The sequence below is a fragment of the Pelophylax lessonae genome (genome assembly GCF_965119305.1).
Source record: "Pelophylax lessonae genome assembly, chromosome: 3".
NCBI classification, from domain to species: Eukaryota; Metazoa; Chordata; class Amphibia; order Anura; family Ranidae; genus Pelophylax; species Pelophylax lessonae.
Window position 1 is genome coordinate 331,462,948 of NC_138770.1, and position 27,673 is coordinate 331,490,620.

The 27,673-nt window shown below is 41.8% G+C and overlaps 1 protein-coding gene across 1 annotated transcript in view; it reads left to right on the plus strand.

Annotated features, from left to right (window-relative positions):
- TINAG (tubulointerstitial nephritis antigen) overlaps positions 1 to 27,673 on the plus strand; it is a gene marked incomplete at its 3' end in the record, with an annotated part of 264,210 nt that overhangs the window by 218,931 nt on the left and 17,606 nt on the right. Inside the window, exon 9 of the mRNA XM_082250233.1 lies at positions 13,840 to 13,960. Coding sequence (XP_082106359.1) covers positions 13,840 to 13,960 — 121 coding nt within the window. The remainder of the gene's footprint in view (positions 1 to 13,839; positions 13,961 to 27,673) is intronic.

Here is a 27,673-nt window from a genome sequence, read left to right on the forward strand (position 1 = left end):
TTTGTAATGCTTAAATGCTGCCAATGACCCCTCAGCCTTGTATTTTTTGAAAGCCTTTCCTTTAGCACTAATATGCATTTTTATGTTGGAGTTAAGCCACCCAGGGTTTAATTTTGCTCTTTTAAATGTATTTCCCTTTGGAATGCACTGGTCAATCCCCTTGTTAAGTATGCTCTTGAAGCACTCCCATTTTTCCTCCGTGTTCTTTGTTCCCAGGGTTTTATCCCATTTGATATTTTCTAGCAGCGAGCGCAGTTTTGGGAAATTGGCTCTTTTGAAATTCAGCGTCCTTAAATTACCCCTCTGCTTCCTATTACTATAATTAATACTGAAACTTATTGACCTATGGTCACTGTTTCCTAAGTTCTCCCGTATTTCTATATCCGTGAGCAGGTCTGTATTGTTGGTAATCAGTAGGTCAAGTACCGCATTGTTTCTTGTCGGTGCATTCACCATCTGACCCATGAAATTGTCCTGCAAGATATTTAGGAACTGCCTAGCCTTGGCCGAATGCGTGGTTCCATCTGCCCAGTCTATAACTGGATAATTAAAGTCCCCCATTATAATGACATTTCCCATCCTTGCTGCCAATCCTATCTGTAAAATGAGGTCCGCCTCCCCCTCCTCCCTCAGGTTGGGGGGCCTATAGCATACGCCCAATATTACCTTCCCCACTGTGCCTTCCCTTTGAAGCTCTACCCATAGGGATTCTGCCTCGTCCTTAGCTCCATTATTAATATCATCCCTCATATTTACCTGCACACTGTTCTTAATATACAGACATACCCCTCCTCCTTTTTTACCCTCTCTATCTCTGCGATAAAGGGAATATCCCTGAATGGTCGCCATCCAGTCATGAGAGCTGTCAAACCAAGTCTCAGTTATCCCCACAAAATCTAAGTCCTCCTCCAACAACAGCAGCTCCAGCTCTCCCATCTTGTTGGCCAGGCTTCTGGCATTGGTATACAAACCTCTTAATTTTGAGCGGCTACATATATCCTCATTTGATGTTTTTAGGTTGCCCTCCTGATTTTTCCCCATACCCATCCTGGGTATAGGAGCTCCGTACACCCTACCGCTAGTGCCCCCATTTCTGCCCTCTGCAACTTGCTTTCCACTGGCTCATTCTACATCTGTACCCTCCCCCCCCATTCCCTAGTTTAAAAGCCCCTCTAGCTTTTTGGCCATCCTCGCACCCAGTATGGCTGCACCCTCCCCATTTGGGTGCAATCCGTCCCTACAAAAGAGCCGGTGACCGACTGAGAAGTCAGCCCAGTTCTCCAGGAACCCGAAACCCTCCTTACTACACCAGCTCCTCAGCCACTCGTTAACTTCCCTAATCTCCCGCTGCCTCTCTGGTGTGGCTCGAGGTACAGGTAGTATTTCGGAAAATACTACCTTGGAGGTCCTAGTCCTCAACTTTGCGCCTAAGTCCCTGAAATCGTTTAGGACTCTCCGTCTTCCTCTGCCTATGTCATTGGTACCCACGTGTACCATGACAGCTGGGTCTTCCCCAGCCCCACCCAATAATCTGTCCACCCGATCCGCGATGTTCTGTTATGACATTGTCCATGTGCTGGGACTATTTGTGCACAGTAGTACGTCTTTTGTGGCTGCAAATATGACCTAAAAGGTTTTTAAAGTTCGCCTCCCATTAATGTCAATGGGGCCCGCCGCAAACTCGCGGTTCGCGGACTTTTGAGAAAATTTGCGGCTGATGTTCGCGGACCGCCCCGGCCGATGTTCGTCCATCTCTAATCCTTTACCCTAAAGGCCGATATATTATTCTTAGATGTTCTTTTGACAATGTGCAGTATACTATTGTCAATCTCTATGCACCCAACCAACGCCAAATGGCATTCATAAGAAAACTCGTTCACAAGGCAAAAAAGTTACAGTTTGGCAGTCTACTAATATGTGGAGACTTTAATCTGGTACCGGACAATGATATGGACTCAACTGCCTCTCCCAAATGGCACGGGTCCCCTCTCTCAAAATAACTATGGTCAAATGAATTATTTGACGTGTGGCGGTGCTGTCATGCGTCGGAGAAGAACTATACCTTCCTCTCCCCGCATCACGGCACCTACTCACGTATAGACCTCTGCATAACTGATAAATGGCTTCTAGACCGCATCATGGCAATGGAAATCCATGCGGCCACTTGGTCAGATCACTCTCCATTTAGTGTCACCATAGCCACAGGTCCGCCATGCCAATCCACTTATGTGTGGCGGCTGCATAACCACCTTATCACCAACCCATCTTATGCGGCGATAGTCCAAAAACAATTAGATTAATCCTTCTCCTTCAATTTGCAACCAGAATCTGACCCACTGGTCGTGTGGAATGCCCACAAAGCTGTACTGCGAGGTGTATTTAAGCAATTGGGTTCGAAGGAAAAGAAGAGCAGGTCGCAACATACAGATAAAATCACTAACCACCGTTAATTCCCAAAACAAACAAAACCCCTCTCAAATTTTCGATGTGCAAATTTTCGCCTTGCGGCAGGAACTTAAAGCCATTCTGCTACAAAAATATAGAGATAGCTATAAAAAATGGAAAGCAGTTTCTTATTCCACTAGCAACAGAGCTAATAGAGCCATGGCCCTACGCATCAAAGGCCACCGCCTTAAAGCTAGAATTCCATTTATCTTCCACCCCAAATCGAAAGAAAAAGTTCTTAAACCCAACCTAATAGCAGATGCGTTTAGCTCCTATTAGGAATCACTCTACAATATTAAAGATGACCCCATGACCCACCAACCCATTTCCTCCGGAATACACACATTTTTAGATTACATTAAATTACCTTCCATACCCCTCCACCAATTGGAGGATCTTAATCAACCTTTCACCGATCAAGAGATAGCTCGAGCTATAGCCAAACTCCCTAAACTGAAATCGCCGGGGCCCTGACGGTTTCACGGCCGAATAATATAAAAAATTCTCCCAATCCTTAATCCCTCAATTAGGCCAAATCTTCAATTCTGCTGCCGCTTCCTCTTCTTTTCCTAATGAAATGCTGAGTGCTATGATTGTAACATTACCGAAACCAGGGAAAGAACCAAACCAACCTCAAAACGTCAGGCCAATTTCACTTCTGAACATGGATGTGAAAATATATGCTAAATTAATAGCTACTAGACTACTTGACGTTCTCCCAACACTCATCCACAAAGACCAATCCGGTTTTACAAAAGGACGCCAGGCATCAGATGCTACTTGACGTGTTAGACGCCATTCATTATGTGAATTCAACCAGAAAGCCTTCTCTGCTCTTCTCCTTGGATGCAGAGAAGGCGTAAGACAGGGTACATTGGGGATTTCTATCCTCTGTTCTCCACAAATTCAGACTCCAGGGCTTCATTTACAATGCTATCATGGCCCTTTATTCGGCCCCCTCTGCGAATGTCCGTACAACAGAAGCAATATCATCTCCGTTTATCATATCAAACGGAACATGGCAAGGGTGCCCCCTCTCACCCAATATTTTTAATATGGTCATGGAACCCCTAGCCGAACACATTCGTTCGAATACCATGATATCTGGGATCCGCATAGCAGATCAACAACACAAGATCAGACTCTTTGCGGATGATGTAATTCTCATGATCACAGACCCAACTAATTCTCTTCCGGAAATTCAGAGGACGCTACAATGGTTTGGCGACGTATCCCATATAAAGTTAATTACCACCTCCACATATCAGTTTAATTGTTTCACATTGAACAACTTGCACAGCTCTTTCATAACTTGGGACATAAAGGGTGTACCTTGGCCGGTAAGCAATTCCTTACAAATACCCACGTGGTTAAAAACAAGAAATAGCTCTCTGGCTATTGTCTTGGCAGAGATATTTCAGAGATGCTCCAGTAAAACCAAAATGTAGTGATGCCCCCTAGCAGAGTTCATCAACGGACCTAACAAATCCGTTGCAATTCTCTTAAAGGAGACCTCAATGATGGGAAGGGGTACCAGCAGGTTACAGAACTGTAGGTGCCGACTTCTGACAAACAGGATAGGAGGAACAATAATTTCCTTTTTCCTTAATGGCCCCAGGCAAGTAGAATCTCTGCAATACTGTCTCTGTTTTTTCCACCCCCAAATAACCTCCAGGAATGTGCCCATGGGCCAACTCCAACACCAACTTCCTATAAGTTTTGGGCACCACTCAGTGGTTTCTTCAACCATTTGAGCAACTCGATACAATAGGTCCCATTCCACAATGAAGTACAGGTAAGCACAAGTCTTATCTGAGTTCACTAGTTCACAATCTATTTTTACCACATGTTCCCATGCTCTTATCAGTGTGGGGTCTTTTAACTGTTCAGTGGCAAACTCTTCCCAGTGAACCACTAGGTCAGAAAACTCAACAGACGGCATGTTTTCATCTGAAGATGTAGGCTCCTCCCCAGTTAATACCCTGCTAATACTGACAAGGGGAATTTTGGAGTCACCTTCTTGTTAAAAGGGCGACAGTGGGGGGGGTGGGGGGGTCAGACCAATTCCAGAATTTCCAGAATATTGGAAAATGCCTCCCTACAATGGCATCATGTGGTAATTGAGACACTGACCCCACCTGATGAGATAGGTCTCAAAATATACTGTAGCGCCAGGATACTCTCTGATGTCCCCATGCACACAAATAACAGCAACCTTGTTATGCCCAAAGACCTCTGTAGTAACTAACTCAGCTTTTACAAATGTTACCAGATTACTTGAATCCAGCAACACAACATCGTTACTACCATTAATATACATTTCACATAAATATTTATCAGCTCCCCGAATGGCAGTGCATGCAATTGTCGCAAACAGCAACTGACGTCTGTCCTTTAGAAAGTCACATTGCAAAGGTTCATCCACAACTGTGCAATTTGCTGCAATATGTCCCTCTTGCCAGCAGCGGTAACAAATTATCTTTTTCTCTGCCTGCCTTCCCAGGCTGCTCTCAGACATTAGGTAGAATTCCCGCCCTCTCACTCTCTCCACCCTCAACCCTTAGTATCATTTAAACCGCCGCTGGGATGGTCTGGTCTTAGGGTGGAAATTCTGCGAGTTCTGGCAGAGGAGATCAGGTTCTCTGTAGCTAAGTACCTCCCAACCAGATCCACAAGCTTGTCTGCCATTTCTGGGTCTCCATGGCTTACCCACTTTGTCTGGCAGTAGGAATGAGATCATACATCAGATCTGAGGTGTTTCCCAAGCCAAAAAGTCCAGTTATGTACACGCTGAGTCCTGACAGCCAGGGTGACACCCAGCTACACCAATATTTCAGTTTTCAGCACATTATAGTTTTTTGCTTGGTCAAGCTTAAGGTTATAATAAGCTTTCTGCGATTCACCAGATAATAATGGGGCCACCAGCCCCATTGCTCCTTAGGCCAATTTTCTCTTTCAGCAGTTCTTTCAAGTGTTGTCAAAAACAACTCAGGATCATCCTCAATAGTCATTTTTGGCAGTAAACAGCTCACACAAAATTGCCCTACTGGTCTGTGGACACTGCTGCCTTAATATCTCCACATACTGTTGGAGTCTCTGCTCCTGCTGCTGCAACAGGTCTATAAAGGGATCCTCAGATTGCTGCTGGGCTTGCTGCTGGGTTTCCAGACTCTGCTGCAACTGTTCATTTGCATGCCTTTGCTCGAGGTTCGCTTATTGTTGATTGGCATTTGCCACAACAAGCCGTCTCAGCAACTCTTCCATGCTGGCCTTTATTTACAAAACTGCCCCCGGCTTTCTCCACAAATTGTGAGACAATTGGAAACACCGGGTGTGTGTGACCCCCCTGGATGAGTTCACTACACAAAATTAGGCACAGCAAACAGCATTGCAGGTGAAAATGACAAAGGTAGGGTTTATTTACATTCTAAATAAAAAGTAAAAAAAATAGCCACCAATCAAAAAGAAACAGAAAAGTCCTATTTTTTTTCAACTCCCTTACCGCACTTCGGAAAGGAATTTCCTACTTTTATAGTTTGCTCACAAGTCAAGCAACGCAAGGCAAGTCCTCATCTATGCTATACTGGAACAGCAACTGCACTTTTCACCCCCCTTCGACAAGGGTTCACCACACTACAGCTTCCTCTATAACTCTATAGCTGCACCTCCCAGTGGGAATCTCAAATAAAAATCTTCTACAAATGGTACTAAACACCGTACAGACTCGCCACCATCTTCCCAAATACCTCTCCACAATGCTGTCTTGTGGTCAAATTGGCATTCTTTATTACATTTGGTGGGACTGTCCAATTATCTCCTCTTATTGGTTTAGCAGTAGCGCAGCTTATATTCTCCATGACATCCTGCAATATCACACTCAAACCACAAATGGCTTTACTGGGAATAGGCATTATTGAGTTCCCTCCTTACTTCAGATCATTCATCTCCCATGTCCTCATAGCAGCCAGACTAGCACATGCTTGCAAATGGAAACAGAAAGCTTCCCCTTCTCTGAATGAAGTGATATGGACCCCTAACAATCAATTATTTATGGGGTTCTTATTTGCCAAAGCAAGCCTAACAATCCCAACCTTCAAGAACAACTGACTAACCTCTCTATCAACGCATCATTGGTCCAACTCCTTCATTCCGTTATCCTTCTGTAACCCTTACTCACCTACCTGCTTAAGCTGGAACTCCCCTCCCTATGGCAAGAATCAAACACTCCAAATAATGCCTTATCAGCGGGTCTAGAACTCACTCTCTTGTCCTCACTGGGTCCTATAGGGCCTGTCACAAATCAGCCCACCTTTAATCTGCTGTAGTCCTGAGGAATTCCTTCACCACCACTTAGCGTCTAACTATAAGGTGACATGCCCTCCCCCCCCCCCCCCCATGTCCTCCCAGCTCAACATCTAAGTTGGTGCCGGACTAAGGGACATGGTCTGGTCACAATATGTTCCCATTTAGGGTGACCATCCCACTCTCCCTCACCAGGCCCTCATATGTATGTCAATTATATTGGTCTGTTAAGAAACTATTTCCTCTGTATCACCTATAAGACATATAGCTTGTCTTATATCTTGTACCTTTTGTACCTTTTAAAACTATTCTTCAATAAAAATGTAAAGTTAAAAAAAAAAGAAACATAAAAATAAACCCTTGCCAACTTGGCAACTTACTACACACACACACAGGTTCCCTGGCTATCAACTAGGTGCAGCTGTGTGCTGCCCCCAGCACCTATATCCCTGTTTAAGAGGATTGCCACACAGGCTAGGTCTCACCGCACAGGACATAAGATTTGTCCCACCACATGGGTAACACTCTCCCCCAGTCTATGCAGGCACAAAACTGCTTCCAGGATGGAGCCACTCTCTGAGCAGGCTGGAAGTTTTTGTAGAGGCCCGAATGAGCCAACTTACTTCAGCTGGGCTCATTACCTCTACCACTGAAGTACTCTTAGCACTACCCCTTAGTGGAACAAATCTTTATATCCATATTAACGTTCTATTATTAGAGATGAGCTGAAGGTTTTGTCCAAACCTAGGTTTGAACCAAACTTTGGCTGTTCAGGCATCCAGAATGACAAGACTTTAGCACGTTAAGGGCCGTGTGCAGCATTTGGTAAAAAAAAAAAAAGGGACCTTGCTTAGGAAAGCAAAGCTGTGTTATAGGTCCACAACGCAGGTGGAGCATGACAATGACTGTACTATACAGTCTGGTTACACATTCAGATAAAACTACAGCAGATCATCAGGTCTACTGGGTGGCAATCCCACATATACTGTATATGCCTAAGGGAGTAAAACAGACTCCCTTAAGATAGTGAATGTACCGGTATGAAAATATAAAAACCAAATACACTGACATGTTCCTAAGTGCATATAAGCATGTATACAGATGCTTCTGTGTACTCAAACACCAGCAGGCTTAAACAAAAAAAAAAAAAAAAAAATGATGTGTCCCTCAATGTCCATGGTCATGATAATGTCATCATTAAAACTTGCCCACAGTATACGAAGCACTTTTTTTTACATTTATTGGTATGAATAGACTTTGAAAACGGGTGTCTTGCTATGTTATATGTTACATTACAGTTTCTTTTTAGGAGAACAACATGTCAAACAGGGATTTGATGGGTAGGTACTTGTAGGGGGGAGGGGAGAATTTAGGGATTTGGGAAAGCAGTGTGGGATACTACAACATCATGAACAATCAAAATGTCTAAATAGACAGGATGAGAGTAGATTTGTGTGTATCCCAACAAAAAGTGCTTGGATCAGTTAAAGAGTCTCTACCATAAATTATTTTTTTTTAATTAAGTAAATATTTATGCACAGTGTCCCCCTTGTTCAAACTGGGAGATTGTGGACAGGTATTGGTCATTGGATTTATTTGTTAATCAAACCTGCCCAAATTTTTTAGAATTAAGAATAGGTGCTCTGATGTCAGTGTAATTTCTTCCATAAAACAGAATAGATTGACCCTCAGCAATCATTCTTTTTTATTGTGTGGATAATTGTCTCTTTTCAAATAAGACTTGCAGTATTTTAGAAGAAAGAGGTGAGGGATATTCGATATCTGTCTCTTGGTGTCCGAGTACAATGAAACCATATGATCCAGGGATCTAGAGTGGGTGAAGAGCCTGATGTGTATTAGGAATTTTTTTTTTTTACAGTAGTCTTAAATCACTTGTAAAAATAACCAAATATGGCTGAAAGAACATATTTGTCTGCAACCTCTCCAGCATTATGTGGAAGGTGTGGCCATAGCTGGTGTAGCACTACCCCAGGCAGGGCCACAGATATTAACTGGTTATTTCCCAAACAGTACATGGGGCTGCCAGTCACCCAAGCAAAAGTTCATACACTCTAGCTCCAATAAACAATCTAGGGGTTGTCTTTTTTTTTTGTTTGTAGAACTTGAAATATGAGAGGGATAGGGACATGCAATATCTCAAAACTATTAGCAAACAGCAGATAGAGGACAATCTTTTCCTTAAGTAAACGTGAATAAAGAATAGTCTATTCCCTTATGGCTGAAGTCAGGGCAAGTCTCTTTGGCACCTGGGTAACAATGCACAACTGCTGGTACCTAGTGCAATCTCTAGAACACTGTACAGTCACAGGGATCAATTCATCCCTGTGAATTGATCCTTGTGACTGTACAGTGTTCTAGAGATTGCACTAGGTACTCACTATTTCCCATGACAGCTGTGCACCTTTCAGCTTCCTCTGGACACAATCCAGTGTGTGAGGCAGTCCTTCTCAGATCTCTATGGAGGAATCCTGAAGTCAGATACAGGTCACTTCCACATCCCAGCCCTGCATACTGAGACCTCACAAAACAGCAACCCAGTCCTCAAGATGCCTCACAGACAAGAGTCACCCCTGAGGCTGGGAACTCTCCTTACTGGGAAAATAAAATATTTTCATGGCTCCAAACTATTTATCAGTTGCCCAACCACCATCACCCCAGGAATTGGCTAGGCCCTGATCAATGTTCAGGCTGGCCAATTAAAATCTTCCTCCCTAGGGGTAAACAATTTAACTCCTGGGATGTGAAACCCTGAACAGACCAAGACCAAGCAATCTTCTGCCCCCTTGATTACAGAAGGAGCCAAAAACTACATTTACCTATCAACTTAACTAGCAGGCCACTACACTGGTGTAGGCATTTCAGTAATCTATAAAAACATGTTATTGATTTGAAGTTAGATCCCTCTGTTTTATATCAATGGATAAGATATGAGCTATAGCTATCATCATTAGTGATTTCTCATCAGTAAGATGGAAATTTAGCTTGCAATTACATTATTTAATACTGTATACTCTGGTACGGTAGGAAAAGATAATATATGTTTTATAGGTTCAACACACACTTGAATGGTGTGCATTTGTTGTAAAATATATTCTCAAATATATTTAGTTCCTCTATTGAGAGTATACATTTAAAAACAGAATTTTAAAAGTGTTTAACCTGTTGGAATCCCCATTAGTCAAATGGGTGTGAGGTTTATTTAGATTATATATCTTCTAGAACAGTGATGGCGAACCTTGGCACCCCAGATGTTTTGGAACTACATTTCCCATGATGCTCAAATACACTACAGAGTGCATGAGCATCATGGGAAATGTAGTACCAAAGCATCTGGGGTGCCAAAGTCTACCACCACTGTACTAGAAGAAGCAAGAAGTTTTCTTTTAAGAAATGATGCAATCTAAGATAATCTTTTTTGGCCTGGGCTCTGACCCTGGTGTATTTTTTAAGGATGGCATACAGGATTCGTATACCCAATTGTGTATTTTGTGAAAGGAGTCCTAGACCTGGTATACTAACTTTTTTGAGAGAGAAAGTTAAAGTGATACTAAACAGAAAAGTGGTAATTTTTGTATTCATTCACATAAATCCTATATAGCATGCTGCTGTATTTGGTTTCTCTAAAAAATCCTCAAAGTACCCTATTCCTGCAGCGCTGTTGTGCAGTCACATAACCTACCCCTGTTCTTTGCCATATGCAGGGGGATATATGGGAGGGGTTTCTATTACTCTGCTGATGTATGGTCTATATCCTAATTGGTGCTGTGCCATTCACTAAAAAAAAAAAAAAGTTTCAGGAGAGCAATTCCAATTAGATCATAAATATCAAATACCTGTTTTACAGCTCCCTATAAATCTTTATTGAACATCAAATGTGTATTGTTTGTGCATTAACCACTTCAATACTGGGCACTTTCACCACCTTCCTGCCCAGGCCAATTTTCAGCTTTGAGTGCTGTTGCACTTTCAATGACAATTGCACGGTCACGCAACACTGCACCCATATGACATTTTTATCACTCGTTTTAAAAAAATGAAGCTTTCTTTTTGTGGTATTTGAATACTGCTGGGTTTTTTTGTTTATTACTAAACAAATAAAAATATTCCAAAGATTGTAAAACAAACGTTTTTCTTAGTTTCTGTTATACAATTTTGCAAATAAATATTTTTTTCTCCTTCACTGATGTGTGTTTATGCCTGCACTTGAGAGCCTGCACTGATGGGCATTGATAGACTGCACTGATGAGCACTAATGAGGTGGCACCGATGGGTACTGATTAGGCAGCACTGATGGGCACTGAGATGTGGCACTGAGAAGGTGCACTGTTGGGCAATGACTGGCACTGGTGAGACTGCACTGATAATCAGGGCACTGTTGACCAGTGCTCTGATTATCAGTGTAAACAATGTACTGACAGGTTTGCCGACAATCCTTTTCTTACACAGACACAGCATGTGAGGAAAAGACTGACAATAACCAGCAAGTCTGTTTACATGTGATCAGCTGTTATAAGACACAGCTAATCACATGGCAAAAGGGCCACTGTGATTGGCCCATTACCGGGATCTGTGATCAGCTGTGTTTGAAGAACACAGCAGTCACAGAGAGCACCAGGTGCTCGCCGCAGGTGGCGCTCAGGGCACGTGGTTCTGGGAGGACATACATGGATGTCCTCCCAGAACTGGGCGACTGCACTGTAGCCATCTTTAGGCTATAGTGTGGTCGGTAAGGTGTTAATCTGGTGTAGGCAGAGTCAGAAATTATTGACACTAGTTTTTATTTTGTTCAGACAGTATCTGCATCCAATGTCCTTTTTTAATTTTACAGTTATTAGCAATTCCATTAATTCATATATTTAATACAATTTTTTTTTTTAAAAACTAAGCCTTTTGGGGTGTTTCTTGGGAATTTAAGAAATCATCATACTATATCCTGCACCCATAGTATTTAGAAATAGGAGTACACGAAGGAGGAGGGAGGGAGGGGGGTGTCATATGTTGCTGTGTATACACCCACATGTGTGACTTTATATTTATATGGGCTGCACAGATAAGAAAGAGGAGGAAATGAAGAGCTTAGAATGGAACTGAAATTGAGCATGCTTAGTAGAGGACATCAGTGGTTCCACATAATCTCAACCTGCAGTGGGAACACAGAGAATATGGGAGGGACATCTGAAGGAAGGCTCAACCAGGCATTTTTCACTATACAAAAAACAAATACTTTACAGGGAGTGCAGAATTATTAGGCAAATTAGTATTTTGACCACATCATCCTCTTTATGCATGTTGTCTTACTCCAAGCTGTATAGGCTCGAAAGCCTACTACCAATTAAGCATATTAGGTGATGTGCATCTCTGTAATGAGAAGGGGTGTGGTCTATTGACATCAACACCCTATATCAGGTGTGCATAATTATTAGGCAACTTCCTTTCCTTGGGCAAAATGGGTCAAAAGAAGGACTTGACAGGCTCAGAAAAGTCAAAAATCGTGAGATATCTTGCAGAGGGATGCAGCACTCTTAAAATTGCAAAGCTTCTGAAGCGTGATCATCGAACAATCAAGCATTTCATTCAAAATAGTCAACAGGGTCACAAGCGTGTGGAAAAACCAAGGCGCAAAATAACAGCCCATGAACTGAGAAAAGTCAAGCGTGCAGCTGCCAAGATGCCACTTGCCACCAGTTTGGCCATATTTCAGAGCTGCAACATCACTGGAGTGCCCAAAAGCACAAGGTGTGCAATACTCAGAGACATGGCCAAGGTAAGAAAGGCTGAAAGAAGACCACCACTGAACAAGACACACAAGCTGAAACGTCAAGACTGGGCCAAGAAATATCTCAAGACTGATTTTTCAAAGGTTTTATGGACTGATGAAATGAGAGTGAGTCTTGATCGGCCAGATGGATGGGCCCGTGGCTGGATTGGTAAAGGGCAGAGAGCCAGCAAGGTGGAGGTGGAGTACTGGTTTGGGCTGGTATCATCAAAGATGAGCTTGTGGGGCCTTTTCAGGTTGAGGATGGAGTCAAGCTCAACTCCCAGTCCTACTGCCAGTTTCTGGAAGACACCTTCTTCAAGCAGTGGTACAGGAAGAAGTCTGCATCCTTCAAGAAAAACATGATTTTCATGCAGGACAATGCTCCATCACACGCATCCAATTACTCCACAGCGTGGCTGGCAAGAAAGGGTATAAAAGAAGAAAAGCTAATGACATGGCCTCCTTGTTCACCTGATCTGAACCCCATTGAGAACCTGTGGTCCATCATCAAATGTGAGATTTACAAGGAGGGAAAACAGTACACCTCTTTGAACAGTGTCTGGGAGGCTTTGGTTGCTGCTGCACGCAATGTTGATGGTGAACAGATCAAAACACTGACAGAATCCATGGATGGCAGGCTTTTGAGTGTCCTTGCAAAGAAAGGTGGCTATATTGGTCACTGATTTGTTTTTGTTTTGTTTTTGAATGTCAGAAATGTATATTTGTGAATGTTGAGATGTTATATTGGTTTCACTGGTAAAAATAAATAATTGAAATGGGTATACTGTATATTTGATTTTTGTTAAGTTGCCTAATAATTATGCACAGTAATAGTCACCTGCACACACAGATATCCCCCTAAAATAGCTAAAACTAAAAACTACTTCCAAAAATAGTCAGCTTTGATATTAATGAGTTTTTTGGGTTCATTGAGAACATGGTTGTTGTTCAATAATAAAATTAATCCTCAAAAATACTCATTTGCCTAATAATTCTGCACTCCCTGTAGTCGCTTTGTGAGTATGAACACTCTGTTATATAGCATGTAATGAGAGTTTTTCATATTCTGGGATTATGACATATTTTGGGATTTAAAGGTCTTAGTGTAGATGGGTGTTGCCTAATGCAGACTCTTTTTGGACCCAAATATTTTGTGTGGTATGAAAGTGCCAATCTAGTGCCCTTTCGATAATAAGTATAATGTCAAGTGAGGATTGGCAACACCCATTTGTCCATCCTGACAGGCTCCTTTTAAGAATCAAACTTACAATAAACCTCAGAATGCTAATTTTTTTAACTTTATTTGTTTTCAGCCGTAATGACAGTCTATGAAGATTTTTTCCTCTATAAATCTGGGATCTACAGATACAGTGGACTGGACAAAGGAACATCTGATAGGCATCTGAAAGGCACTCATTCTGTTAAAATTATTGGGTAAGGTAATGCTTCACTAACATTTCAACAAATAAGGGAGGCAGTTTCAAGATACATGATGTTGAAATAATAAATGTAGGAGTATTTAGTAAGGCAGTGCAAAGTAATAATGTAAAGCGATAATCCAAAAAAAAATGCTAATATTTTAGTGCACTAGTGAGAATTTCATTTTTCTTTACTTTAGTAGGTTAAAACATTTTGTCCATCACTATTACTGCTGTTGAACTGGTTTATTCTATAAACCCTTTTTTAAAATATTTGTAAATATTATTGTGGTATTATTGTGCTGTTTCATTTTGACAATATATGTACATTGATAGTGATTGTAAAATGATACAAGAAAAAATAGATTGTATATTTTACAGTGTATTGCTTAACTATTGCTTTTTACATTAGGATATTTGCCTTGATAGAATTAGGCCCCTTTCACACATACGGTCTGTTCAGTTCATCAGTTCAGTCATGTCAAAATGTATCAGTTTTTCATCCGTTTTTTCATTCGATTTTCATACGTTTTTTCATCCATTTTCATACGTTTTTTTTTTTTTTTTTTAAATCCACTACCAATGCAAAAATGGATGATAAACAGACCGTTTGTCTGTTTACTTCTGTTTTTCGTCCGTTCCGTTTTTTTTTACAGATGAAAAATAGGGCATTCATCCGTTCCAAAAAACTAACATTCATGGAAGCGGATGAAAACTGATGTTAACGGATGATCATCCGTTGTCATCCGTTTTTACATAGAGATGCATTGATGTCCATTTTTCATCTGTCAACGGATGGATGAAAAATGGACAAATGGACCGTATGTGTGAAAGGCGCCTTAGGCTCCTTTCACACGGTCCGCTCCGTCGGCGGACTTCGTGCTGCTCAGCGGGGGATCGATACATGTGACAGTTCCCTCTCCGCTCTGTGGGCGGAGAGGGAGGTGTCAGAGCCCAGCTGCTCTCTATGGGGAATTGGATGAGAGCGGACCACCTGCAAACCCCTGGACGGATGGTAAATAGGGTTTCCATCTGTCCAGATTTCACGGACAGGATCCGATGAGGAGGACATGTCTCCACTGGCATCTGCTGCCTCATAGGGATGCATGGAGGATCCAATCAGATCCACCTAAAAACTGACAGGCGGATCTGATTGGATCGTTCGTGTGAAAGGACGCTTAGGCTGCTTTACTAAAGGAATTGCAAATCGTCAATTGATAAATTGTAGCTGTGTTTACTTTGAATACCCTAATATGTGCAGGTGTATCAGATAAACAGGAATTTAGGTAAAATAAATTGCTTTTGCTTTTACATAAATAATAAAATACATAAAATAATCAAATTTATTAAGCCAAAAGTCTTGAACTCTTTTAGTATATCAGCCACATTGTGAAAAACATGTGCACACGATTTTGATTTTGAAATAATTGGATAACTGAAGTGAATATTCACACTTTTTTCAGTAAAGATTCTAAAATTATTTAGTAAATCAGCCCAGTTATTCAATTTCTTCTCAAAACAGCACATTGACAAATTATCTGCAAAATGTAAGTGCAACTTAATTTTTGGTGAGAAAAACAATAATTCACTCATAAGTTACATATATTGCAAATGTTTCAGCAAAAATTATTTTGTAGACATAATACAGTATATGTGATAGTCATTTTTTTAAACAAGTATCAATACCCTTTAAAGTGGTTCTAAAAGCTGGACACTTTTTACCCTAATGTGGGAATGTCCCTGTATTTCCGTCACCCACTCCCCTCCCTGTATTCTTACCTGAGTCTTTTCTTGATCCAGTGCTGTGTCTGTCTGCAGCTGCTCCCTTACTCTCTGCTCACAGAGGCAGTAGTGGGAGCTTTTCAATCAAATTATGTGGCCAGAGAGTGGGGGCTGGGCCACACTGTGTGAGTCAATAAACACAAACAGCCTGGCTCTGGAGCAAGCCCACAAGTGCAACCCCACAGGTGACAGCTTCATATGGGGGCACACAGAGAAGAGAAGGAGCAGAAAGCACCAGTGGGGACCCTAAAAAATGAGGTTTGGGGCTGCTCGGTACAATACTATTGCAGTAAGGTAAGTATAAAATGTTTGCATAAAAAAAGTATAAAAAAAATGTTTTATTTACAATCACTTTAAGGTCCTTTATGCACATAGCATTTTTTGACAAAGAACACAGAGGGTAAACAAATCAATAAAAAGTTCTCAACAATAAAACAATTAATTTATTTCATATGGATAGAACACTGTATGTCTTGAACTATCTAAAAGGTGCTTTTAAAAGGTGCTGTGTATGTAGGAAATTGAATCTGATCCACAACTAACTGTTGGTATGAAAAAGCGGAAGTACTGTGTGCAGCAAGTGTGCAGCGAGACGCTGAGAGAGTGTGGTGTTGGGAGTGTGGAAGCAAGCTGCTGTGAGACTTGTGAGACTGGGACTGTGACACCCCCACACTGACTCTGAGACCGAGACCGGGAGAGGAGGTAGGAGAACAGGAGAGGTGGCAGACGCGGGCTGTGGAGCTGGAGTGACTGAGACAGGGACACCCAACTAAAACCAAGAGGCAGGCACGAAACTGGCAGGACTGGGAATGTGACAGGGAGTGTGCAGTGTGAGTCACTGGTGAGTATTATGAGTAACTGGTGAGTATTGTGAATAACTGGTGAGTACTGTGAATATTGGTAAGGACTGGTGGGTACTGGTGAGTACTGTGAGTAACTGGTGAGTAACCAGTGAGTATTGCAAGTAACTAGTGACTATTGCAAGGAACTGGTGAGTACTGTGAGGAACTGGTGAGTACTGTGAGGAACTGGCAAGTATTGTGAGGAACTGTGTACTGAGTATTGTAAGTAACTAGTAAGTATTGTGAGTAATTGGTGAGTACTGTGAGGAACTGGTGAGTAACTGGTAAGTATTGTGAGTAACTGTTGAGTACTATGAGTAACTGGTGAGTACCTGGTTAGTACTTGGGGAGTAACTTGGGAGTACCTGGGGAGTACTTAGTAACTAGTAGGAGCCGCAAGTGTCTGGTCAGTACCGCGAGTGTCTGGTTAGTAGCACGAGTAACTGGTGAGTAGCGGGTGCAACTAGGAGCACTGTGAGGTTCACTGATGAAAACTGGGAGTGCAAGGACTACACAGGCCATGAGATAGGGGATCAGGAGGAGAGGATGCTGAGGGCTGTGTAAATTAGGAATAGAATAAATTAGATTAGGATAATTTTGCTCATTGACTTTGGCAGCTTTATTCTTTTACTTACGGTTCATTATGTTACACCCAATAGAAACATAAATACATTACTACTAGAGTCTGAATCCATCATTCAGTAATTTTCTACACAATATACCATTGTTTATTAACAGATTACTGCCTGTTCTGTTGACGTTTCAGTCCTACATTGATCTTGTTAATGTAATACTTCCATATTATGTTCCTTTGTACTTTTCTCAATAAAATTAGTTTGGAACAAAAAAAAATAGCATCAGGAAGTGAGTTTAACAGTTAATCGGGTAGAGCAAAACTTCTAATCCTCTAAGAGTATCCCCAGTAAATTAGTGGGTACAATGTCCAACGGGTATGGTAATGTGACCCGGTGCACATCTTGTGACATGTATGCGTTAATTGAGCATCCAGTCGAGGGCAAATACTGCTGCACAAATCGTGAGCAGGTTGCTTCTTTGAAAGCTGAGGTTCTGATTCAGGTTCCTAGAGAACTAGGCAAACGTATTAGTCGGTTACTGCCTCTTTAGCAAGGAGGTACTACACCTAAATGGGGAGGGGGCAGCTCTGCTTGGAGAGAAAATGGCCAAAAAGTTAGAGGGGCTTTTAAACTAAGTGTTGGGGGAGAAGGTCCAGATGTAGAGCTAACCAGCACTGAGCAAGATTCAGCGGGTAATATTGGGGGCATTAGTGGTAGGGGGACTAGAATACTAAAACCCAAGGTAAGTAAGTTGGAAAATCCAAATTGCAGCTTTATAACAACTAACATCCTGTCTTGCAGGATAATTCCATGGGTCAGTTGGTGAATGCATCAACAACAAGAGACAATGCATTACTAGACTTACTGATTAAAAACAAAACAATACAGACCTGGACACGGATGTGGAAATATGGGGCAACTTAGGAAACAGCAATCACAGGTCAATTAGATTCAGTAAAATCACAGAAATAAGAATCACAAGGGTAATACAAGTACACTGAATTTCAAAAGCGCCAACTTCCCTAAACTGCGACTAGACTATATTAAATGGGATAAAATCCTAGGAACAAGGAACACTGAGGAAACATGGGAGTGCTTTAAGAGCATACTAAACAAAGGTATTGGCCAGTGCATTCCAACAAGAAATAAGTTTAAAAGAGCTAAAATTAATCCTGGGTGGCTAAACTCTAACGTAAAAATGCATATAAAAGCAAAAGAAAAGGCCTTCAAAAAATATAAGGCTTAGGGGTCAGTGTCAGCATCCCAACAATACAAGGAATGTAATAAGAAATATAAGAGCAAAATCAGATAAGCTAAAATAGACCACGAAAGGCACATAGCGGGGGAGAGTAAAAAAAAAAAAAAAAATTGGACAGTGAGGCCAGAACATATTGGCCCCATAAAGAATGATGAAGAGAATTTGGTTACAAAAGACAAAGAGAAGGCAAAGGTTTTAAATGTCAAGACTGTATTGTTAATATAATGTCACAGAATGCCCCCTCATGACTAACAGAAGTCAGTATCAGAAAGAGACTTGAAAAACTTAACATAAATAAGCCACCAGTAGGGTTGAGCGAACCCGGACTGTATTGTTTGTGTTCATACCAGACTTTTGGGTATTCGGTACCCGAACCCGGGCATTTCACTGTATGTTCGGGTACTGTGCGTTGTTCGGGAATGTTATTTGATGTTTTAAAGCGGTTTTAATGGCGCGGTTTCAACAGGTGCAAGGCAGCCAATCAGCAAGCATTTAACTAGTGTGCCCTAGAAGCCATCACAGTCATGCCTACTAATGGTATGGCTGTGATTGGCCAGTGCAGCATGTGACCCAGACTCTATACAAGCTGGAGTCACACAGTGACACACGTCACTCTGCTATAACTATACTAGGGAGAGGTTCCTGATACTGCTGAGGGAGAGAAAGGAGTTTACTGTAGGGAAAGGCTTTGCTTGTAGGAAAAGCATAGGATAGGATCAATCTGCTTTAATCAGACAGCGATCTACATTGATTTGGTTGTGTGAGGGTGCAGTGCACAATCTTTTTGCCCGGAGGGAGAGATAGGAGTTTACTGTAGGGTCAGGCTGGAGATTGCTTTTAGGGAAAGCATAGATAGGAACAATCTGCTTTAATCAGACAGTGATCTACATTGATTGTATTGTGTGGGGGTGTAGTGCACAATCTTTATGCCCTTACCTGAGCGAGGAGAAAGGAGAAAAAAAAAAACTTTTATCAGTCTGTTAGGCGTGCGGTGCTGCTCATTTCATGCAAGCTCAGTGCATATGTGTCTGCTTAATCTGCATTTAAAAAAGATTTTTTCCTTCATATTTAACGTTGACATATAGTCTTTAGACAGACACTGCTTTTCTAACCTACTCTTCAAAAAGCACCAATGTAAGGGGAAAATAATTATTTTTCAGTATTTAGGGGAAAAAAAATATTTTTCAGTTTTTCATTCAAATGTTTTTTTTTTTTTAAATTCAATAGCGGAATAGAAAAACAACAGTATCCAACCTGTTAGGCGTGCGGTGTGCAGCGGGCATTTCCTGCAACCTCAGTGCATATGTGTCTGCTGATTCTGCATTTTAAAAAGAAAAAAACGTTTTTCCTTCATATTTTACTATGACTTACAGCGTTTAGACAGACACTGCATTTCAAATCTGCTATTCAACAAGCACCAATTAATGGGACAATTATTTTTCAGTTTTTCATTCATACGTTACAGTGAGATACACCCACTGCATACTGTTGTATTGTGCATTGCAATAAAAAAAACATTTAGGGGCAAAAAAAGTTTATTGCGCCCCTGTCTGCATGTGTTACAGTGAGATACACCCATTGCATACTGTTGTATTGCGCATTGCAATAAAAAAAACATTTAGGGGACAAAAGAGCTTATTGCGGCCCTGTCTGCATATGTTACAGTGAGATACACCCATTGCATACTGTTGTGTTGCGCCTTGCAATAAAAAAAAAACATTTAGGGTACAAAAGAGTTTATTGTGGCCCTGTCTGCATATGTTACAGTGAGATACACCCATTGCATACTGTTGTATTGCACATTGCAATAAAAAAACATTTAGGGCACAGAAATATATTAAATTGTGGCTTAGTCTGTATCTGTACGTGTGAGATACACCCGTTGTATACTGTTGTTCTAGTCTGCTATTCAATAAACACCCATTTTGGGAAAAAATATTCAATTGCGGCCTAGTCTGTATCTGTACGTGTTAGATACACCCGTTGTGTACTGTTGATCTAGTCCGCTATTCAATAAACACCCATTTAGGGAAAAATATTACATTGTGGCTTAGTCTGCATGTTTTACTGTGAGATACACTCGTTGGATACTGTTGTTCTATTCCGCTATTCAATAAACACCCATTTAGGGTAAAAATATTACATTGCGGCCTAGTCTGCATATTTTACTGTGAGATACACCCTTTGGATACTGTTGTTCTATTCCGCTATTCAATAAACACCCATTTTGGGGGAAAATATTACATTGCGGCCTAGTCTGCATATGTTACAGCGCAACAAGGCACACAGGTCTCGCATGGAGGCCCAGTTACTGGTGGTGAAGTGGTGCATGCTGCAGCTGAAACTCCACTATGGCCTGCTGCTGCTCGCACAGTCTGGCCAGCATGTGCAAGGTGGAGTTCCACCTTGTGGGCACGTCACATATGAGGCAGTGAGCGGGAAGGCCGAAGTTACGCTGCAGCGCTGACAGGCGAGCAGCAGCAGGGTGAGAACACAGAAAGTGCACACAGATGGCCTGCACTTTCTGCAGCAGCTCTGACATATCGGGGTCGTTTCTAAGGAACCTCTGCACCACCAAATTCAGCACATGTGCCAGGCAAGGGATGTGTGTCAAACCGGCTAGGCCCAGAGCTGCTACGAGATTTCGCCCATTATCGCACACCTCCAGGCCGGGCTTGAGGCTCACTGGCACCAACCACTCATCGGTCTGCTGTTCAATGCCCCTCCACAATTCCTGCCTGGTGTGTGGTTTTTCCCCCAAACAGGCAAGTTTTAAAAAACTGCCTGCTGTTGTTTACCCCTGGCTGTGCTGAAGTTGGTGGTGAAGGTGTTACGCTGACCGGATGAGGAGGCGGTAGAGGATGAGGAAGCAGAGTAGGAGGAGTTAGGAACAGGAGGAAAACTGAAGCGCACTGCAATCCTCGGTGGTAGAAGGACATGCGCCAAACTGCTATCCGCCTCTGGCCCATCCGCCACTGCATTTACCCAGTGTGCTGTTAGGGAGATATAACGTCCCTGACCGTGCTTACTGGTCCACGTATCCGTAGTTAGGTGGACCTTTCCACAGATGGCGTTGCGCAGTGCACACCTGATTTTGTCACCCACTTGGTTTTGCAGGGAAGGGATGGCTTGCCTGGAAAAGTAGTGGCGGCTGGGCATGACCTACTGTGGGACAGCCACCGCCACAAGGCTTTTAAAACTCTGCGCCTCCACCAGACAGAATGACAGTATTTCAAAGGCCAGGAATTTTGAAATGCTGGCATTCAGGGCCAGGGATCGCGGGTGGGTAGGGGGGGGGTACTTCCTCTTCCTCTCCAGTGTTTGGGAGATAGAAAGCTGAACCCTTCCATGGGACATTGTGGAGATGGTTGTTGGTGACCCAGGTGGTGGTGTTGCTGGCAGATCCTCTGTTTGCGGGGTGGCAGGTGCCGGTCTCGCTACAGAGGTGGATGAAGAGGCCGAGACTGCAGCAGCAGAAGAGGAAGCAGGAGGAGCCAGAGACCATTCTTGGTTTTTGAGGTGTCTACTCCACTGCAGCTCGTGCTTTGCACTTAGATGCCTGCTTATGCAGGTTGTGCTCAGGTTGAGAAGGTTTATGCCTCGCTTCAGGCTCTGATTGCACAGTGTGCAAACCACTCGTGTCCTGTCATCAGCAAATTGTCTAAAGAACTGCCACGCTAGGGAACTCCTGGCTTTGGTGTGCTCGGTCCCTTGCTGCATTGGGCAGTAGCAGGCGTAGTGTCTAGGGCACGGCCACTCCACTTTTGCACCCTGCTCCCTCTTCTGCTGTGCTGGTGGCTCTGTGCAACCACCACCTCTTCCTTCAAACCACTCAGGTCATCTGCATGACGTTCATTCCATGTGGGGTCGAGGACCTCATTGTCCTCCACATCAACTTCCACCCAGTCTTCACCCCTGCCCTCCTTGTCAGTCTCCACAATTCGGAATTCCGCAGCAGTTGGTACCTGTGTTTCGTCATCATCCAAGACGTGCTGCGATGGTCCTCCCATGTACTCATCTTGAGACATAAGCTAATGGGCATCGGTGCACTCTATCTCTTCCACTTCTGGGGCAGGGCTAGGTGGATGGCCCTGGGAAACCATGCTAACAGAGTCATCAAAAAGAAGAAGAGACTGCTGCATGACTTGGGGCTCAGACTGCTTGGCTGATTTGCAGGGGTTGAGGTGAAAGATTGATGGATATGGGCCGCAGGTGCCAAATCTAAATTGGGCACATGGCCTGAGCTTTCCGTTCACACCTTGGAGGTGCTGGCCTGCCCTGCAGCCAGTGTATTATCTGACTGGGGGCGTTATCACAGACAGGCGCAGCCGCCTGTCCAGAGCCAATGTGGACAAGCTCACGTTCATTAAAATGAACCAGGCATGTATCCCACAGGACTTGTCCGTACCTTGTGCAGAATAGACATGTATACCGGCCTTACCCAGCCATTGTTGTATTTGATCTTTCTAACTCTTTTGGGGTGTACCCTAATTTAAAAAGAAATAAAATTAAAAACCAAAACCAGTGTTGGCTACCTCGTCCTCCTCAACCGCCGCTTCCACCTACACCGCCACATCCACCGCCACCTCAACCTCCTACTCCATATGGGCCTCGTCCTCCTCCTCCCTCACCGCCGCCGCTTCCACCTACACCGCCATATCCACCTCAACCTCCTACTCCATATGGGCCTAGTCCTCCTCCTACATCATTTAAGATTATTTTTTTATTTTTCTGTTTTTGTGTTATTTTAAGTTATTTCCCTATCCACATTTGTTTGCAGAGCACTTGCCGTGCTCTTAAGATGATTTTGCCGTCATTTGCAGCCCTCTATCCCTTTCCATGTTTATTTTAGAGGCATTTTATTGCTCAAAAGTTTGTGTCTCAATTGACTTCAATGGGGTACGGGAGAAAAAAGTTTGGGTTAAGTCCGGTTCACGAACCCAGACTTTTTTTTCAAGTTCGACCGAACCCGCTAAACACGGACATCCAGGTGTTCACTCAACTCTAGTCACCAGGACCAGATGGCTTACACCCGAGGATCCTTAGGGAACTCAGTCAGGTCATAGCTAGACCATTGTTGCTAAGTTTTATGGACAGTTTACTGAATGGAATGGTACAAGCTGATTAGAGAAAAACCAATGTGATACCAATGTTTAAAAAAAGGGTTGAGAATGAGATATATCCCTGGAAACTACAGGCCAGTTAGCCTAACATCAATAGTCTGAAAGCTATTGGAGGGGATGATAAGGGATTATATCCAAGATTTTAGTAGGGAAAACAGTATCATTAGTAGTAATAAGCATGGATTCATGAAGTTCTTGCCAGACCAGTCTATTGACATTTCATGAAGAAGTGAGCTGCCATCTAGATAAAGGAAGGCCTGTGGATGTGGTGTATCTGTATTTTGCAAAGGCATTTGATACAGTTCCCCACAAACGTTTACTTTACAAACTGAGGTCTGTCGGTATGGAGCATAGGGTGAGTACCTGGATTGAAAACTGGTTACTGGGATGGGTCCAAAGGGTGGTGATAAATAGCGAGTACTTGGAATGGTCAGGTGTGGTAAGTGGAGTTCCCCAAGGATCCACCCCAGAACCAATTGTGTTTACTTTATTCTTAAATGATATAGAGGATGGGATAAATAGCTGAATCTCAATATTAGCAGATGATACAACATTAAGCAGGGCCATAAATTCTGCAAAGAATGTGGAAACCTTATAAAAATACCTAAGTAAAAGATGGGTTGGGTCACTACATGGCAAATGAGGTTTAATGTTGAAAAATGTAAAGTAATGCATTTGGGTGCTAAAAATACGAACACAAGTTACTCGCTAGGGGGAGAACCTGTGGGGGAACCTAGGATGAAAAAGGACCTTGGGGTCCTAGTAGATGAAGGTCTCAATAATGGCATGGAATGCAAAGCTGCTGCAAGCAAAGCCAACAGTGTATGAACATTGAATTAAAAAGGGGATTCACTCCAGCGATAAAAAATAATTCTCCCACTTTAGAAGACTCTAGTCTGGCCTCATTTTGAGAATGCTGTCCAGTTCTGGGCACCAGTCCTCAATAAGGATGTGCTGCCCCACCCACCTCTGGTATTCTTTAAGTTAATTTGGTTCATAGCATATCTGTTATTACTTCATAAAAACAGAAAGAAATTTTATTGTGCATAGATTACTGCACTATAAGCTTGTGTTGTTCTTTTTTATGTTTCCTTTGTTGTTAGGTTTTTCTCTTTGTTTTGCACCTTGCTTGCACAGATTGACCATTGAATTCTGTGTTTTTATTCTGTATGATTTATACTAACCATTCCGTCCATGTAATGTTCAGATGCCTTTTTCCTTTATATCAATAAAAAAAAGTTTGGATTAAAAAAAAAGGATGTGCTAGAACTGGAGAGAGTCCAGAGAAGGGCAACAATGCTAATAAAGGCACTGGAGGACATCAGTTATGAAGAAAAGACGCTTGAGAGGGAATATGATAGCGATGTACAAATACCGTACTGGTTACCTTAACATAGGGAAAAAACTTGTCAGTGAAAGGGAGTTTAAAAAGACACGTGGCCCTTCGCTAAAATTGGAAGAGAAGCGGTTTATCCTTAAAGTGTGTAAATGGTTCTTTACGGTTAGAACGTTAAAGATGTGGAATTCTCTTCCACAAGCAGTGGACTCAGCGCGGAGCATTGATAGTTTAAAAAAACTATTTGATGGGCACCTTAATCACAACTTCCAGGGATATAGGATTTACTATTGACATTAACACAAGCACAGGTTGAACTAGATGGATGTGCATCACCAATTTATATATATACAGTGTATATATATATATATATATTATATAAAAATACAAATACAAGATGTAAAAAGTGCACAGTGCTAAATGATTAGTGACTTCAATATGAAACAAACTTCTATGCATGTGGTCATGTGATCATAACAGGTAGTGACCAAACATGCATTTTTTTGGATAAGTTGTGCAAAATTGTGCTTCACTATAAATAAATATAAATAGATATAATGATCTGTGCAAAAAGATATCGGGTGCTAATTTGTGTAGTATCACAATAAATTATCATCAATTCATGAAAAAATCAAAAAAGAAAAAAACAGAAAAAAAATTTTCTTATAAGTATAAAGTCAATTAATAGTCATTTGTCCCAAGACAAAGTCCAATAAAGTGCAAAATAAAGTGCAACAAAAAGGAATGTGCAATAAGTGCAAACTGTGCTGGCTTTTCAAAAATAAGGTGAAAAATGTGCTGACTCTTCAGAGGTAATGTGCGTAGTGAGGCACCCTTTGTGCTGTTTTCACCAGTCAGCCCCTAAAAGGACTCACCGGATGGAATGGCTGGTAAAATTATAAACCAGCAATAGCGCTGTTTATCAATGTGTAGGTTTGATCTCCCCCTTCACTTAGTCCTCCTCAGACAGACAGCCATATAAATTCAGGCAGGGATGTATTTTATATATATATATATATATAATATATATATATGAGAAAGGATAAACTGACATAGTGTGATTCCGTATGTTAAAAAATGCTTTTATTTAATAAAAATCTCACTCACATTTCATAAGTGTCCTCCTGACACTAAGGATTAAGGAAGAGTTGTAATGTTAAAAACATTGTTAGGCAATCCTGTGTTTGTAAGCCTTCCATCTCCAGGTACAGTGTATCCCGCCGTGAGACCGAGACTGACATGTGCAGTGTGTTCCAATATCCTCGTCCTGCCCAACTAGTTTCGTCTAGTGACGTCTTAACAGAGGAAGTGAAGATGTAACTAGACTAAACTAGTTGGGCGGGACGAGGATGTTGGAACACACTGCACATGTCAGTCTTAGGGCGGGATACAATGTAGCCGGAGACGGAAGGTTTACAAACATGGCGAAAGATCCTAAAAGCAATATTATCCTATCTACAGTTCTCTGTAAATGTTTTATTGCTAAAAAAATATATAATACAATTGTGTAAAAATGTACAAATACAATGTAAATGTAATAAAAATTAAAATTGTATAAAAATACAATACAATGTATTACAAATACTGTATACATACCCACATCCTTAATGGTTGGGATGGGACAGAACAAACAAGCTGTCACTAGGAGGGTAAGTGGCTGTGCATGATGACATCACTCTATAACTGTGCCTAGACATGTTGCGTCCCTAGGAGGGGACTTCTTCAGAGGTCATATAAAAAAAAAATATAAAAATGCTAATTCTCCTGCTGCTATGGTGATCCTTTAATACTATCTGAGCCTCTGACCTAGAACTCATATAGAGAGATATGGCATTGTCACATATTCTAAAACTCATTTACAGCATACCTGTTTTAGGACTGTGACTGAAAGAGGATTAAACAAGACACAGTCAAGCAACTAGCATTTTCGAAAGAGGCCCTACTATTTTCTTTTTTTTTTCTTAATGATAAAGTTGTTGTAAAGTCACATCAACAAACTTCTTCTAATATCACTTTCTTATTGCCATAGTAAGTGCAGTGTGGTTTGTCATTTAAAATAGCATTGCTATCTATCTTAATTAAACAATGCTTCTTTGCAGTCACATGGTCTCCTCTTATCTCCTGGTCAATAACAGGGAGTCAAGTGGGAGGGGCTGATATTCCCCTCTGGCATATGTAAGATACAGTATGTCAGAAGAGGAATTTGTACTTTGTCCTTGTACCAGGAGAGGAGGGAAGGGGCAGGTAGATGAACAGAGCCGAACCAAACCAATGTACACAGACCGCAGAAATTACAGGGAAGGAGGGAGGGAGAGAGGGAGGGAGAGAGAGAGGGAGGGGGAAACAGGCAGATACAGGGATCCTGCAGACATATTGTACATGATGATGGAGGCACGTTAATTGACCACGCTATCAAGGATCACCAGCCATTAAAAGCGTGGTCAGATTACAGGAGGGAAAGATGGAAATGACTAAACTACTTTGCAAGATCATGATGCAAATTATCTTGCCTGAAAAAGATAGGAATATGATTTTTTTTTTTTCTTAGGTTTACACCACTATTTTTTTTTTACAACCCAATTCTTTTCTTGCTTGAACTGACCATTGCTACTGCCAAAGCACAGATAGAGGCAAGCTTGTCTTTTTTTCTGATTAATATTTTACTGATGATTTCACCAATTGCAGAGGAAAAAAATGAATTTAGAATAAATAAACCTTACGACAGAAAATATTCACGTAAAGCTGAGAAATAAATGTGGCTGTGTGGTTATGTTTAATAAATGTACTTACTAAAGGAGTAAAGCCTTTTCACT